Source organism: Pseudorasbora parva, chromosome 18 (genome assembly GCF_024679245.1).
Source record: "Pseudorasbora parva isolate DD20220531a chromosome 18, ASM2467924v1, whole genome shotgun sequence".
NCBI lineage: Eukaryota > Metazoa > Chordata > Actinopteri > Cypriniformes > Gobionidae > Pseudorasbora > Pseudorasbora parva.
The window spans coordinates 17,737,343-17,755,410 of record NC_090189.1 but is presented as its reverse complement, the minus strand read 5'-3'; the positions used below and the strand labels follow the sequence as shown (position 1 = coordinate 17,755,410).

The following is an 18,068-nucleotide window of genomic DNA, read 5'->3' as shown; positions in this document are numbered from 1 at the left end:
CTAGAGTCCCCTTTTGGAACCTATTCGTTGAGTGGTACTCTTCTCGACGAGAAGATGCCCGAAGATGTTCGGTCAGTTCTGTGCTTTCCTTCCTGCAAGATGGGTTGGACCGAAGGCTGTCTCCTTCCACCCTTAAAGTGTATGTTGCCACTATCGCGCACATTATGATGTAGTTGATTATAAGTCCTTTGGGAAGCATGTTCTAAATCTGCCTCGCTCTCAAGCTATACCTTCTTGGGACTTGTCTCTGGTGTTAACAACACAGCAGAAAGCTCCCTTTGAACCACTGCAGTCAGCAGAGTTGAAAATCTTATCTTTGAAGACAGTGCTCCTGACTGCTTTCGGTTCCATTAAGAGGGTAGGGGACCTGCAGGTATTTTCGGATGATGAATCTAGAGTTTGGGCCAAGCAACTCTCACGTGATCCGACCACGGCCCGAATATATGCCCAAGGTTCCCAACAGATGATGAACCTGCAAGGAGGAGGAGGCAGACTCAGCCCTGGCTTTTCTCTGTCCTGTATGTGCTCTGCGATTATACATGGACAGAAAGCAAAGCTTCAGGACCTCAGAACAGCTCTTCATCTGTTACAGAGGCAAGCAGAAGGGAAAGGCTATCTCCAAGTAGAGGATGGCTGGATAGTGTGGATAGGTGCGGAGCTGCGGGCTGTTTGGTAGATTCTATAGCCTCCATGTAGAACCGGTTTGGTCCCGTGTGTTCACTTCAACCAGCCAGTTACACCGATGTGCACATTCTAAGTGTCAGCTTGCTGCACCATTCCCCTCCTCATGGACCAGATAATTGCACTTTATTACTCCAGAAAGTTCCCCAGCTTGGCGCAGATCCCAATACGCGGTGACATCGACGTAACATTGAACGTGACAGACTGAAAGGGAACTGACTGACATATTTTCTCAAATGGTTTTTTTTCCCCCGTTAAGATTACTTACGGTAATGTTGCTATATGGCAACGCTTTACCACAATGGAAAATTGTCATTGACATTTTTTTCTATAAAACGTCTTGGTTACGTATGTAACCCTCATTTCTTGAAGGAGGGAATGGAGGCATTACGTCCCATCGCCATGGTTGCTGTACCATCACTGTACGAGTCATGAATCAGCATATACACTCATCGTATATACTAAAATGTATACTCTTGAAGCTGATAGGGCTCCCAGAAGAGATCCCAGTACGTTACAATGTTGACATAACTTTCAGGAAATGAGGGTTACATATGTAACCAAGACGTTTTAAAGAAACAGTTTTTTTGTGACCGTTTTCCATTGTGGTAAAGCGTTGCCATATAGCAACGCTACACTAAGTAACCTTTTTGAAAAACCAATTTGAGAAAATTTCATAATGCATACCATATTTATTTCTATAAAGTTATTATACAAATAAAGTACACTAGATTTAAAAATTAATTCAGGAAGTATTGCTGTTTTTTTTAAAAAGTGTTTTTCTTGCTTTTTTTGTCATGATTTAACACATTAATTGAGAGAGAATTTGGCACAAACTTATGGGACTTTCATGTGACAACTGGATTAAGGTTGGCTTCTTACTGTGTGTGTACTTATGAATTTGGAAAGTCTTGCCTATATTACTTTTTGGAATATTAGAAGGGTAGAGTTTTTTAAGTAAAGCATTACAATCTTTTTACAATAAATTTACTTTTTACAAAATTTTACAATCAAATTTTCAAATATTAAACATTTTTGTTGATAATTCCTTGAGTAAAAAGTTTTTTTGTGTGCTTTTGCAATGTGAGTCAGACAGCGGAAGCATGTATGTATTTTTCAAGGGTCAATGCATTTGACCTGTGTGGTTTAAAATCGTCCTCCCTCCCTCACGGAACTGAACTCACCTCACCTCAGCTTTGTTAGTTTTTTACTTCAGAATCTGTGGCATCACAATGAAACGCTTTCCACCGCTTTGCCTGTTTTACTATGGAATTCTGTTTTTAATTCACTCCGTAATCTTCAGGCTTGAATGAAAATTACATTGTTCGGTTTTAACAGCCACTGAATAGACACATTGAAAGACATTTGAAAGCACCTTGTCTGCCGAACACTGAAGCTGAGTTCTTTGAATTCATCTGAGCGGGGAGTGAGTGAAAGGGGGTGAGCAAATTGTAAACACTTCACCCATCCCATCCTGTGGAATATTTATCAGAGTCATTTTCCTGGTCTTGATAAATTAATGTTTTGACAGCAAATCAAACACAGGCGATAACTTCCTGTCAAAATGTCTCAGCGTAAGGTTTGAATAGCAAGCTTGTGCTGTTCAGGCTACATTCCTATTGCACATTTACATAATTTTAAAATCAAGGGAAACAGCATATTCAAATTCTACCTCAGAAGTAGACAGTGCAGCCTGTGCTAGATAGAAAATAATGATCGGCTTAAATGCATAAAGGGAAAAAAAAGAAAGTGGCTCGTTTATCCTCACGATTGTGGTGCATTAAAGTGAAAATGATTGAAATAAGAATCAGCTGCCAAGTGAAGCCTGAAGTGGGATCAGCCTGAAGAAAAAAAGGGGGAACAGAAGTCCTCAGTCTTATTAACAAGCTTGAAATTTTATTATCCACAGTTCAGGATTAAATAATGTTATCTGTTTTCTCTAAAGGAGAATGGCGAGAGCTGTGACATAAAGAGAAGAAAAGACCCTATGATGAACAACACAACCTTGGCAGAGGGCTTCTTTATTTTGGTTTATCCATCTCACCCATAGCCCACAAATAGACAAAAAAAAAAAAAAACACATACACAACTTAACCGTAAATGATCTATTCACCCATCCTTTTGGTTGATTTGACCTGTAGAACACATGGATGTGTTTTAAATAAGATTATACACAGAGATTGGATTTAGAGAAATGGTTACCATTGCTCTCATTTCTCCGTAATTGATAGTTCTGTGCAAATAAGATGTGCCTGCACTGTTTCCTCTCTGACAATGTTCTCTATATAATGCATATTGCATGAACTTACCACAGTGCTGTTATGTTTACTATGAGCATTATTTGAGTCTTTATTACTCTAATGCCTTACTTAGGCAATCATCACTATTTCTATTGCCCGTACTTAGGGTTACGGTTAATTAGTGTTAAATTATTCATTATTAAACTTTTAGCTAACATTATTTTGTTCTAATTCATTTAATTTTCTTTTATATTTAACTTAATATGCATATACGTTTTTTAATTAAAAAATATATTTAGCTAAAATAATGTATTTTATTTTTTTATGTATTTGTATAATGTATAAAAAAAATTATTTTATTTTTTTTAGGTTACTTTTTAATTACTATTTTACCTGTTAATGATGAAACGGCATAAACAAGTTCAAATTCCTAGCAACCCCAAATACCTAAATAAACCTACTATTTTAACTACAATCTGGCAGTCACCATGTGCACTCATATTTTCTTCTGAATGTGTGAAAATATATATTTTTTCTTTCTTTTTCAAGTGGCTTGAGAGTGAACTTTATTTCTGAGTGTGCTTTTCATGTTAATATTATCTAAGAGTAGATCAGTTTCATAAAAAACAGGATGTGTTGTTTGGCTCTAAACAGACCTCTCCATCTCACTCCGAGGCTCTCCAGAGCTGATGACTCTAATTGAATGATATGACTCACTGGGTTAATAGCACGATTCAGTGTTGGCACTGAAGAGCTGGAGCTGACAGAATGACGAATTATTGTGAATAATGACTGGTGAATTATCCTGAGTTAACGCAGTCTGATTGATCTGCCCTCTGTGTGCAGGAGACAGAGATCCTTAACACCGCAGTGCTCACCGGGAAGACTGTTGCCATGCCAGTGAAGGTGGTCACCGTTGGAACCGAAGGTACTGTGACCGATGTAACTGAGTCGGTGGAATGTCGCTCAACGGACGAGGACGTGGTTAAGGTGGGAAAGGACACGCACAGGTCACTAACATGAACAAACCACACACACATGTGGATGTACATTTCTTTAGCCACTGTATGAGCACTTTTGAAAAAAAAACACATTTCACACGCTCCTTAATTATTTAATTTGTCCTTTTGTTAAAACATTTTATACACCACATCACAATGTATCACTAATTACTCAGTTTGAAAACCATTTAGAAACTAAAAATCTGTAGAAATTATAACGCACACGCAGACAGACCAAAAAGAAAATTGGACATCTTCACCCTATATTTAAATATGAATAAAAATAGGGTTGAAGATTTTGTAATCATATTACCTAGCTGTGTTTGAGTAAAGAAAATTATTTGTGAAAATGCAATGAAATATGCTGGGCATAATATTTGGCCTTGCTCTCATAGAAAGAAACATGCAAAAACAAGACAGAAATATTATTAACTGATTATGTTTTTTGTTTTTTGCATAGTAAAATAAAACATTTAGCTTATTTATTTTTTTTGTGCCTTTTTTGCCAAATAATTTTGGCAGATAAATACTCTAACTAAGTTTAGTGTTTTGTTTCCTTCACATTTAAAATATTTATAGAAATATATATACAATATTTCCCTCATATTTTGATTGTGTAATCAAACTTGTTAGGTCATAAAAAGGCATATAATTAGTATATTCACTGATCAGGCATAACATTATGACTGATTATAACACTGATTATCTCTTCATCACGGCACCTGTTAGTGGGTGGGATATATTAGGCAGCAAGTGAACATCTTGTCCTTCAAGTTGATGTGTTAGAAGCGGGAAAAATGAGCAAGCTTAAGGATTTGAGCAAGTTTGAGAAGGGCTAAATTGTGATGGCTAGATGACTGGGTCAAAGCATCTACAAAACTGCCTCTCCTGTTGGGTGTTCCTGTCTGCAGTGGTCAGTATCTATTAAAAGTGGTCCAAAGAAGGAACAGTGGTGAACTGGCAACAGGGTCATGGGCGGCAAAGGCTCATTGATGCATGTGAGAAGTGAAACCATGGACCAATGGAAGAAGGTGGCCTGGTCTAATGAATCATATTTTATTTTACATCATGTGGATGGCCAGGTGTGTGTGTCTTAACCAGTGGAACACATGGCACCAGGATGCAATATGGGAAGAAGGCAGGCCGGCGGAAGCAGTGTTATGTAGCAATGTTCTGCTGGGAAACTTTGGGTCCTGTCATCCATGTGGATGTTACTTTGGCACTAGATCAGTAAAATCACATAAGATATTTCTTGTTTTCTTGAAATTTAAATCAAAATTAAGTGAGTCTTTGCTTTAAACAAGCAAAAACCTCTGCCAATGGGGTAAAAACAATTCTGTCCCAAACAGAAATAAGATAATTTTTCTTGGCAGATAATTTAGCTTGTTTTAAGCAAAAACTGGCCTCTTTCAACAGGATAATGCACCCTGCCTCAAGGCAAAAAAGGTTCAGGAATGGTTTGAGGAGGACGAGTTTAAGTTGATGACTTTAAAAACCTCCAAATTCCCCAGATCTCAATCCAATCGAGGATCTGTGGAAAAAAACAAGGCTGATCCATAGAGGCCCCACCTCACAATTTACAGGACCTAAAGGATCTGCTGCTAACATCTTGGTGTCAGATACCACAGCACACTTTTAGGGGTCTAGTAGAGTCCATGCATTGAGGGGTCAGGGTGGTTTTGGCAGCAACACAATATTAGGAAGGTGGTCATAATGGTATGCTTGTTTGGTGTATATACATGATGTGGTGTGATTTACTGTAAGCACTCCTGTGGTTTAGATGGTTTTCATAAAAAAAGACAAAAGCTGAAAGAACCTGCAGACACATGTGTAATTTTGCAACCAAGATAACAAAAGAACTGGTGGAGAGCACACATAATATATTCCACAAAGTGTATTAAGCAACTATTAGATTTGATTTAAAGCACTATACATTGCACAACGCTGAAGAAATGTCTATTTTCAGTTGTCAAGCCAGAGGCAAAAAAACAAAGGGATGTTAAATGCAAGCTTTTCAGAACAAGCTTGTGCCTTTCACTTTCTGCCATTTGGGAACAAATATGAGAGCATTTTATGAGGAAGAAAATGACTGTGTGTCTGTATTTACTCCCTTCAGGTTTAATTATCTGATGAGCACTCTACACTGAAACACTGACCTCTGGAGAGGAATCCCTCTCCTTCCCCACCAACGCTGACACACACATACGCATACACACATGGGCACTGGTGCCCTGGATTCAGAGCATCTGAAAACACTTTGCCATTGTATGTTTTGTCTATGTTTTGTAACTGATACAAACAATATGAATTGTAAAGGTCAAGTCACCTTTATTTATACAGCGCTTTATACAATACAGAATGTTTCAAAGCAGTTTTACAGTGATAAGAGGAAACATATTCAATTATGCAAATACAGTTTTAAACAATACAGTGCCTGTACATTACAGTGAGAATTATAAACAAACAAAAAAACATGCCATTGTTGAATGAAGATGGCAAATGGTAACCACACATTTGTATTAAGGGCACGAACCGAGTCCTTTGTCCTTGCGTCGCCTATCAATGACGTCAAATCCACACTACCCTTGATTTCCGTAGAAACCATGGAACCACCAAAGACACTATAATATAGTGTTATTGTTATGCAGCGCAACACGGTTAGTCTTATTGTTTTTAATTCACCGCGAGTAACGTTTTTACCATGCCTCAGAGACAACACTATTTTGTGGCAGCATAAGAGAGAGCTTTCTCCAGCATACAGTATATTTTAAATTAATAAATTAATTGCATGTCATTTAGCAAAAGTCATTTAGTCATCCTGTTTTTTTATTAATATAATATTCTAATATTAATTTGGATTACTGCAAAGTGAAACAAGTCTCATACCAGCAATCGAGTTAACGCATAATGTAATGTTAGAACATAACTTTCAGCACACTCAAATGTATGTAGTATGATTGTTTTAACCATGTAAAACAGCACTGTGTTACCCCCAAGAGGCAACCTCCCCCTAGTTTCTCTTCAAGCCAATATGGAAGTAACTTAAACTGCAATTCCTCGACTGGCCACTAGGGACAGGTGCCAGAAGGGAGTAGAATCTAATTGGGCTCCATTTTCAAATGCCCAAGTTTACAGCAGAGTTTTTTGTTTTTCTTTGCATCTTTACAGCCTGGTACAAATTGTGTGGTTTTGGTCTATGTCATGATCTCCATCATGACAAATATGCGGGGGTGAATTTTTTTTATAACTCATTCGTTTACATTATATAAAGCCTTAAAGTTCTGAATAATAAAGGGCCACTTAAAGGGCGTGGTCACTTAAAGTGATAGATGGATAGCCATTTGTCTGCTGTCTGTTAGTCATCACATCAGAATATGCATCTCTTCAGAAAACTATGGGTGACGTCACGGACACTACGTCCATATCTTTTTACAGTCCCCACATATACAACCATAAGAGCGGAAGTGGCCGACTGCAGCATAAGCATAATAAAAGCTCAGGGACCAGTGCATCAACCGTGGAGGTGAAGAGTCAAAACTACAACTCCCATGATTCCTAGCTTATTTACGGCATCATGCTACGCCTTTGTTTTGAATAAGCGACCTCTACTGGCAAAACTTACATACTCTGCCTTTAACTTTTGTTGCATGCAAAATCATGTTGGAAAATACACATTTGATCTCCAAACAGATCCTTCATACTTGGCTACATTGTGTTCAGGATAATTACCAAAATAAAGGCCCTTTCACACTGAAAATGAAATTGGCAATTTTTCGTCACAATGACGCTTTTAAATCGAAACAATAGATCCCTATGAGACTATTCACGCCCGTTGCGAACATTCACCAGGAAAAAAAGCAAGGCATTTTTTATGACCTGTGTCAATTTTTATTTCCCCTGTGCTCCGCGATGAAACGGGCCTTTCAATTAGATTTGTGCCTTAGATCACGTGCCCATAGCAGCTGCTGTTGGTGTCAGATTCAGATTGGTGACAATGTAACACAGAGAGCTGTTTTGGAAACCAGTGTAAAAAAAACGCAGAACAAAAGTATTCCCTAAGGAGAGAAGAGGAAGAATACAGAGTTATTGTTATCGTGTTCTCTGAGAACAGAGAACTTTTTGATAAAAGTCACAACAACTATAAAAACATGAAGAAAAAAGATGCTCTGTGGTAACGAATTGCAGAGAAAATGAGAATCGATGGTGAGTTTAATATCTAATTCATTAACTTATTAAAGTCGCAGGTTGTTTTTGTTTCTGGCGTGGTACTAAATTCATCTTAATTTAATTGTGTATATATATTGTGCAGCAGACAAGGATAAAGCCAAATGTAAAAACCTTAGAGACACATACACAAGGGAAAACAAAGAGATGAGCAGAATATATATGAAATACATATAATGAATTAGCAGAAAGTGATCAGTCATTTCGCGTTCGGTGTGAAAGGTCCCTCCGTCTGTGATTTACCTCGCTTTTTCACGCTCAGTGTGAAAGGGCCTTAAGTATTGGGCCATTTTCCCAACATAAGTGTTGGTCCATTTTCAAAGTGCCAGCAATTTTGTAGATCCTTCTAACATCATCTGAAGACATGCATCCCCAATAGCATTAAGTTCCCTCTGCCATGCTTAATGGCTCCACGGATGCATTTGGTATTAAAACACTCCAGTCGTCTCCTACAAACATGCCTTTCAATGCTAGGTTGTTAAATTTGGACTTGTCGGGCTGCAGAACATGGCTCCAATCTTCTATACTCTAGTGCATTAGTTTTTTGTTGTTGTCGCAGTAGATAAAACTAATAAGTGGTTTCTTTTCTGGAACACAACCTTTCAATCCAGCCTCATCCAGGTCTTTAGAAGCTGTTTTGAAGTGATGTGATTTTCATCCATCAGTCAAAATACTCGCTAAACTTCCTTGAGCTACAACACTTTACATTCTGCATGGCTGTGGTCTTACTGTGCTTTGAAATAATTCACATCCTGCACATGAACAATATCCAAAATCAATTGACCAGTTTTAGCCATTTAAAAAAATATACTCATTGGTTACACAGGAGAGTGCCTTCCATTTGGCCATTTTCATGAATACCCACAAAATAGCATCAATAGTACAAGTAATACCTGCCACACAGTGATTTATTGAATTATGGGCTGGGAATAATGAGTACAAGCATGGTATGACCGCTTGCCCAAAAATGACTTCGGCACAATTTGGTATGCTTCATTGCGTGATGACAAATGATACGATTGAAACGTGGAATGCATACATTAGTATTATACTCTAGGCACATCTTCACAACATGCATACAAAATATTTAATAAATACTTAATAAAAAGTTTGTAGAAGCCAGTTTTTCTAGGTTTTGGCCATGTTAAGCCAAAAATCAGCATGATATTATAATTTACTCAGGATGTTGTTCTAAACTTGCAAACATTTCTTTTTAGAGTGGAACACAAAAGGAAATGTTTAGATGAATGTTCAAGCATTTCTTCTCCATACAATTGATTACAGACCTCACCAACAATGGCAAATGTAAAACTAAAGATTCCAGAACTACATTTCCCCAAGGTTTAAAGACCCATATCTGTTGCTATTTTACTGCCACAGTTCCCAGACCAATTTAAAGTTTGGATTTGCTTCTTTCTTTCTTTAAGGGCATTTCAGTTATCGGCTGTTGATATTGTATTTGTCAAGTGAGATTATGAAACCCGGAAAAACAGTTAGCTGTTAATGTGTTTGATGTGCAATATTTCTTTGTGATGTCTTTCGATTTTGAGCTGTCTAGACAATCCAGCAAATGAGACAGATAGACAGATAGATGGACAGAGTGAGAGAGTAATGAGAGAGGAAAATACAGAGACAGAAGTCAGGATAGTATGGAAATGTACCGGTTGTAGAGCTAGGGCAGATTATTTTAGATGACACACAATCAATAGGATTCTTTATGTGTGTTCATACAAATGTGCAAGTTAAGGGACGTGCATTTAACCTCGTGTTTAAAGGGGGGGTGAAATGCTGTTTCATGCATACTGATCTTTTTACACTGTTAAAGACATGGAATCCCATACTAAACATGGACAAAGTTTCAAAAGTTAAGGTGGACATTTGATGGAAGTATTTCTTTGTCAAAAATACTACTTCCGGTTAGTCATAAGTTTCGGCAAGTTTTTTGCGATCATGCGTCCCCTTTGACGTTAATGGGGGCGGAATTTCCTTGTATGGGCCTTACGGACAATTCTACCGGAAGAGCGTGAGAGAGAGAGAGGGAGAGAGCGAAAGTAACAGGCTACGCCCATCAAAGCGCTGGCTCGTAGGCTGCGCTGCACAGGTGATGTGCACAATTAACAATGACATCAAAAAGTGCGTTTTTGGTTGCCAGACCAAGTCAGTCCTGCACAGATTCCCCAAAAACCCCGCGGTAAGGCAACAGTGGATGTAATTTGCTTTTCCGGATCAGCAACTGAGTTGCGCGAATGTTTATATCTGTTCGCTGCATTTCGGTGCCGACTGTTTCATAAACAAGGCCCAGCTTGACGCCGGATTTTCCGATCGCCTAATGCTGAATGATGGAGCAGTCCCAACGATAAAGGTCCCAACGTTAGAACCGCGGGCGGTGAGTTAGACTGCTTCAAATGTCTGTGTTTTTGCATATGCTCATCAAGTAGCCCAAACATGATCACGTATAGTTACTATATATATTACTAAATATAGAAATTGATCAATGGAGCATGCGATGTGTAGTGCGTGTACATTTGTTTAGCTGGCCATTATATGTGTAACTTTATGTTTGTGTATTGTAAAAGCACTCCAAACAACAATACACAAATAGTGGGGAAATATGTTGAACTAAATAAGTGCGCTTCTTCATTCAAATGCGCTACTATTCCGTGTCTTTCTATGTAAACACTAACTTAGCCTGCCGTGCAAAACCAGTCCGCTTAATAACGTTACAATTGTCTACACAAACCACGCGTAAACACACACACACACGTGCACAACTGCACTTCTCACATGTACACCTTCAAAGACAAAAATAAGACGATATAATTCAAGTATAAATATGTAAATAACACAAGCCGCTAAGCATATTATATAGTTAGTGTATAACTTGTACCACATAGAGACGTCCTGCTCTAGTCGTTTTTGCTGCTGCTCCTGTTCAACTGCAGCCTCTGGGTCTGATTCCGGATCATAGATGTATGGCTGTATCTGATTAAAAGCCATATTTTTATTTTGAATAAAGTTTTTTTCCCGCTGTTAGGGATGACACAGCTTTACGACACACTCAACACAATAACAGCAGCGCGCACACGTCATTATTTAGCTCCGCTCACATGATATGCCCCCACCCGCTCGGCTTTTTTCGGAAAGACTCGGAACAGCGCATCTTTCTTATATAATTATTAAAAAAATAAAGACTTTTCGGAGATATGCAGGATGCAATGCTACTCTATAGGTACTCAAGATTGACATGACACTGACTGAAACTGAGTGTTTCACCCCCCCTTTAAGAACCTATTTTGATGTTTGTGGTTTTACAAGCTATTTATATTAAGTATAGTTCAACTACACTACAAAGGCGAAATGTAGTTAACTACACATTTATTTAAAATTGAGTTGATCTCTTTTTTGTCCTTTCAGAGATTATTATTACAATTACGATCAGATTCAGAGAAACCCGTTTATGGAAATGTATATTAAAGGTGGGGTAAGCGCTTTCTGGTAACCGTTGTTGATATTTCAAATCATCAAAACAAACACGTCCCTATTTTGATAGCTCCGCCTCACACATACATAACCCAGGCAACGACTATGACAGAATCTGTGTGTTACTATGGTAATCCAGGTCAAATTCAATGAAAAAGTCATCCCTTCCATCACAAAAACACAAAAAGTTCTCATGAACAACTCGATGGCACAAGCACAACAGTCCACTAATGAACATATTACAATTATGACCAGATTAGAGGATTATAGCGATCACAAAAACACAAACCGTTCACATGAACAACTCGATAGCACGAGCACATCAGACCAACTAACGACATATTACAATTACGTACAAACATATATTAGGAGTATATTAACTTACTGTTCGGACACATTTTGTAAGCTGACGCCTAAAAGCAGACAGTGAGGGGGTTTAGACGCTCCAGGCTTATACAGTGTAGAAATTAACTGGTCCTTATCATCGCTGAAGTGAACGACGATACGATTGCAAATGGGCAAGCAAGCGAACATGGCACACGCGCATATTCAAGAAAAAGTCAGCATATATTAGTTCTGTGAAACAAAACAAAAGCAATGTTACCCGCTCATGGAAAAGAAATAAAGCACCCTCGGCCTTCGCTCCTTGAGTTCTTTCCAGTGCTGGAAAGCTGATACTTCTTGCCTTATCGTAAACTTTCTTTTGTTCCACAGACATCTTCCCCTTTTTTTCTTTTATCTGCCCTCTGTCTCTTTCTGTCATCACTCGGCTAATGTCCGTCCTGAGTGTTGTGTCTTTTGAATAATGACGTGTACTGAGCGCTCTCTTCTCTCCGTCATTAGAAGACACGCCCCTTACTGCTGATAGGCTACACGTTTGTTTATGCACTCGATCTGAGTCCATTTGGTAAAGCTGATTTGAAATAGCACTTACCCCACCTTTACCTCAATTTAGATTCAACCAAAAAAAGCCATCAACTGTTTATGAATTTTGCCTTTGTAGGAAAGTACAGTATAGCTGTTCTTCTGAAAACATAAATACATGAGCAAACTACAAACAATATGACTGTGACTGTTGACGGAGTTATGCGCATCAGTGTTAAATATATTTAGTAAAATGCAATATTTTAAATGTAAACCATTTTAATGGTATTTTCTCAAATGAATCAGTTGTTTTTGTGTTGTTCCTGTTCCGTTAAAGTAATACAGATTAATTTGATACAATATGACATGATATTATAATATATTGTTTTTTATTATATTAATATATATTTTCTTTTCCATTTTTCTTTCTTTAGTTTCTTTATTTTCTGTATTTTATTTATCCAGTTTATTTAATTAAACCACAGTTCATTTGAATCAGATTTCATATGAATGCATTTGATTATTATCTGTTTGCTGTATTATTATATTAAGCTGTAAAGTTACTGTGAGCGAAAAAAGATCTTTGTACCTTGTCGCAGTTGTTTTTGGCATATCTAGTTTTTTCTATTTAATCCCAAACATTCTGTTCACCTTGCAGTGAACGTCTAGAGATGCTCAAGATGCGCTCTGCTAATTACCGCAGTCAGACATGAACGGGCAGAAAGGGACAGTGCTTGCGTCAGACAGCAAAGTCCAATCTCTCTGTGTGCCTGTCTGAATGGGTCATTAAGTACCCAACTCAGTTCCCTGCGGGGATCTTGATGTCCTCTGTAAGTGTCCCTTTCTTCAGCAGTCTTAATGTTTCTGATTAATGCCCTGCCAGACCTGCTAGTTATGATGCTTACAGACACTCATGGGAAGGGCAGGTTGCAGTGACGTTAGACTGACCCCATGTACTTCACACTCAGTCACCCTGTACACCAAAGGCGATAACCTTCATGGACCACTAGAGCATATTTAAGGATATCTGGCTCGCATACTGTTGTGGGAGATTTACAATCTGTAAATGAGGAAGTAAAGAATACAATCGTCGATGTAAAACGGCAAATTGTTCCATTATGTCATGTATATGGGCAGATCCAGACAGTTTAACAGGTGTTTAACAGATATAATTGCTGTGGGAGTTATATTTAAGTTCATTGCAGGTTATTATTACAAGCCTAGGTATCCCGTTTTACCATAGTGGATTTTGTCCCCACTGTTATATAAAAATATGATAGAAACGTTGAATTTATTGCAGCCATTACTCCAGTCTTCAGAGTCCTTCAGAAATCTTTCAAATATGCTGATTTGGTGCTCATTTGTCATCCTGCATTTGAATTCTATGGGATTTTTAAACCTTTTTAATTCTATGAGTAGTCCACAACAGAAAAACTGTTTAAAAAAATTAACTTCATTGGTGTAACTGAAACCATCCTAAACAACCTTGTCATTTAAGTCATTTATATATTTGGCATTTATTATTTAAATCCACCTTTCCACGATTCTGTCATGGAAGTCAATGTGATTTTGAGTTCAAACATATAATTATGTTGTAGCCATTATTACAACATGACTTATTCATTTCACAGGGTTCAATGCACACTGTATAATGGTTACTGAAAACTAAAGTTAGTCACAGCTTAAATAAATGTTACAAATGGAAAAGTGGTCTAAAACTTTATTAGGAAGTGGTGTTTTTTTGAGTTTAGATTTTCTGTTTTTCTTTTCAAATGGTTATTGTAAAAAAAATGCTGGAGTTGATTTTATGAGATACTCTTTGCAGTCAACAAATAATTTGATGAGAGATTGGCTAATTGCAGCTACTAAATAGCTGTCTGGTATTGAGATGTAACAAGTATGATGCTCTAATGGCGCAACATTAAGGGAATCTTACAAACTACTGACACTCTTGTCATCTTGGATTTTGAGGGCAGCTGTTCAGAAATCAAGCCATGCCATTGGTCCACTTCCACATCTGTTGTTATTAAAGAAGCCCTCAGGTTGATTGGACGAGATAAGATTTTCTCTGCCAGGTATCATAACCATATGTTAAGAGGGGTATAGATGTTCTGCAAATGAATTACTTTGTTGCTGTAGAAAGACTTTTTTTCTCTTCTTCCATCCCTCCATCTGCTTAGTTCCTTTCAAACCCAAAGCCTGAGAAATATAGACATCCAAACACTCTCATTATCAACGACAACTACTCTCCCACTGACTGTAGTCAGAAATAAATACTTGGACAGGCCAGTCAAAGCCTGTCCAATCTCTTATCTTCCTCATTAAAGTGCAGAATGAAAGCGAATAACAGCGGCACAAAACACACAAAGGCCAGACTGTTTTTCACATATTGCACTGATTAGCACAAGAAGAGGCCTCATTTTTTGCGCTTTCAAAATTCGAAATGGTCGCCAGGAAATTGGAGCGAAAAGTAGGCTGATACCTCGACCAGAGCTGCTATTTTCTTTAATTTAGTGCTGCTTTGAATACAGTGTGCCTTGAATGCTTTGTTTGTCTGCTGTCTGATTTGTGTTCCTTCTTCTTAGGTGTCCGAAAGGTGCGATTATGTGTACGTCAACGGCAAGGAGACGCGTGGGAGAGTGCGGATGATGGTGAACTTCACCTACAGTTACCTCAGCGCTCAGCTGGAGGTGAGTGTGTGGATGCCTCGACTCCCCCTGCAGATCGAGATGTCTGATCCAGAGCTCAGCCAAATCAGGGGCTGGAGGGTTCCTGCAGATGCTGCCAACCAGAGGTTAGTGACGTTTATGGTGGTGTTTAAAATCCAGGTCCTGATGCCCAGTTCCAATTTGCTGACATATACAATTTTTTGACGACCAGCTTACATCATCTTTTAAAAGTGACTCGCATCCGATATCTGCTTTTACACTATACACTTGGAGAAACAAGTTAGACATACTGACATACTGAAGGAATTAAAAACCATGCGATTTGCAATAGATGCAGACAAAGCATTGGTCTCTTAAAGGGTTAGTTCACCCAAAAATGAAAATTCTTTCAATAATTACTCTAATGTCGTTCGACACCCGTAAGACCTCCGTTCATCTTCGGAACACAGTTTAAGATATTTTATATTTAGACCAAGAGCTTTCTGTTCCTCCATTGAATGTACACTGTAAAAAAAAAAAAAAGGCACAGCCTGAAATTTTAAAGGTCCCATTCTTCGCGGGTTTTCGAAGCTTTGATTATGTTTACAGTGTGCAATATAACATGAGTTCATGTTTTGCGTGTAAAAAAAACAGTACTTTTCACACAATTGACTTATCTGTACTGCGCTGTTTTCCCTGTCCTAAAAACGGCCTGATGATTTCCTTGTTCTATGAAGTCCCTCCTTCAGAAATACGTAACGAGTTCTGATTGGGCCAGCGCTTCCCGTGTTGTGATTGGACAGCAGCTTAGCGCACTTTCCCGGAAAGGTCCCGCCTCTTACCATAACGGGGAGATGCAAGCGCTGAATGCGTGCTCTTCTCCACGTGGGAGAGCAACAACACCACGCCCCCGCGTGTTCTTGTGGGCGGAGGGTTAGTCAACAAACGGTTCTAGTGACGTCATTCATGCAAGGAAGTGCAGGGGTGTAGTCCAAACCGGCCGTTCGCTGTAGACTTTGAAAGGGAACTTCTGTTAAATATCTCGCTTGGCATTGAACTTTAAGCTTTATAATTTTACAGGTATTATTTATGCTCTAACAGCAACATTACACACTAACTAAAGTTTGAAAGATTGAATCACGAAGAAGGGGACCTTTAAGTACAATCGACTTGGATGTTTAAATTATTTAAACTTAGATTATGTTAAACTGACTTTATTTACATGTTGTATAACTTGTAAAAAGTGTAACAATGTAGAAACATATGTTGTCATAACTTATTGGACATATAATTTTTTACAGTGTATGCACTTTCCCTTTCCAGAAAGGGAATAAAAACATAATCAAAGTAGTCCACACATGTGACATCAGTTAGTTAATTAGAATTTCTTGGAGCATCGAAAATACATTTTGGTCCAAAAATAACAAAAACAATGACTTTATTCAGCATTGTCTTCTCTTCTGGGTTTCTTTTCAATCTGCGAACGAAGATTTGAATGGTTATGAATCAGCGTATTGATTCACGTGTCAAACTGCCAAACTGCTGAAATCACGTGACATTGGCGATCCGAATTCTGAATCAATTCACAGATTCATAACCATTCTCATCTTTTTTTGCGGATCTTTGTTTACATAAGTTCCCAAAGAACTTACAGTGAAAACTTGAGTGTGATGTTTTTTTCTTAGTAAAAAATAACTTATTTTGTTCACTGTAAATTACCTTTTATCCACTGGAAAGTTTTTGTGGATGTTAAAGTTTCCTCATATATATATATATATATATATATATATATATATATATATATATATATATATATATATATATATAATAATAATAATAATAGATTTTATTTATAATGCACTTTTCATTCCGAAGAATCTCAAAGTGCAACAAGGGGGGGGGGGGGGGGGATAACAACAAAAAATGAATAACAAGTAAAAATATAGAATACTACAAACAATCAACCAACACAGAAAACAGAACAGAAACAGAGCTGATGGTGAACAGAAACAGAGCTGATGGTGAACAGAAACAGAGCTGATGGTGGACAGAAACAGAGCTGATGGTGAACAGAAACAGAGCTGATGGTGAACAGAAACAGAGCTGATGGTGGACAGAAACAGAGCTGATGGTGAACAGAAACAGAGCTGATGGTGAACAGAAACAGAGCTGATGGTGAACAGAAACAGAGCTGATGGTGGACAGAAAAAAGCTGATGGTGGAAGTCTCTGTTAGCTCCGCAGCACACTGTTAGCTCCGCAGCACACTGTGGTCCACTCCATGTTTCAGATTTCTCCCAGCGGCAGTGTCCCGATGACATCGCCGAGGCATGACAGCTGAAGACCAGACGATGGGTCTTCTTCATGATGATTCAAACGATGGGGATCGCTGCAGCACCATGCAGGAGGCAGAACATTCCTCCGGGCACTTCTGTGGACACACCGGGGCCGGCGCAGATGTCCAAGCCGCTCCACGGTCGCAATGCAGGACGGAACAGCGGCGCAGCCGAGAAGCAGAACATCCCAACATCATGCCGGACGCCGACGACGAGAGCCCGGATGACGCTAGCCCGGTGCAAACTTCAGCCACCATGCAGCCCAAGCCCAAGGGAGACCACCAGTGAGCACCCGCGGCGAGAAACATCAAATGTCCTCCAAACCAGAAACCAACCGCAGCAATTCAAACGTAAACATTAGAGAAGCGGTTGAAAACGGCGAAACGACGAACAACGACCTCTCAACGACCTCTCAGTGGCTGCCAGCAATCAGCAACAGTCCCAATTGTAGCTCTGACTGTTAGACTAGTCACAAACATAAGGACATAAAATAAAATGTAAATCTAATAGTACATTAACATGATTTGTTGTGGGTGGAGAAGCGGCGAACAGACAACGCCAGCGTCCTCTCCCCCACGTTATATATATATATATT

At 38.6% G+C, this 18,068-nt stretch overlaps 1 protein-coding gene across 1 annotated transcript in view; it reads left to right on the top strand.

Moving 5' to 3' along the window:
- Positions 1-18,068, top strand: part of si:dkey-112m2.1 (transmembrane protein 132C) — a 176,840-nt gene that overhangs the window by 147,353 nt on the left and 11,419 nt on the right. Inside the window, exons 5-6 of the mRNA XM_067423619.1 lie at positions 3,768-3,911; positions 15,076-15,284. Of these exons, the coding sequence (XP_067279720.1) occupies positions 3,768-3,911; positions 15,076-15,284 (353 nt within the window). The remainder of the gene's footprint in view (positions 1-3,767; positions 3,912-15,075; positions 15,285-18,068) is intronic.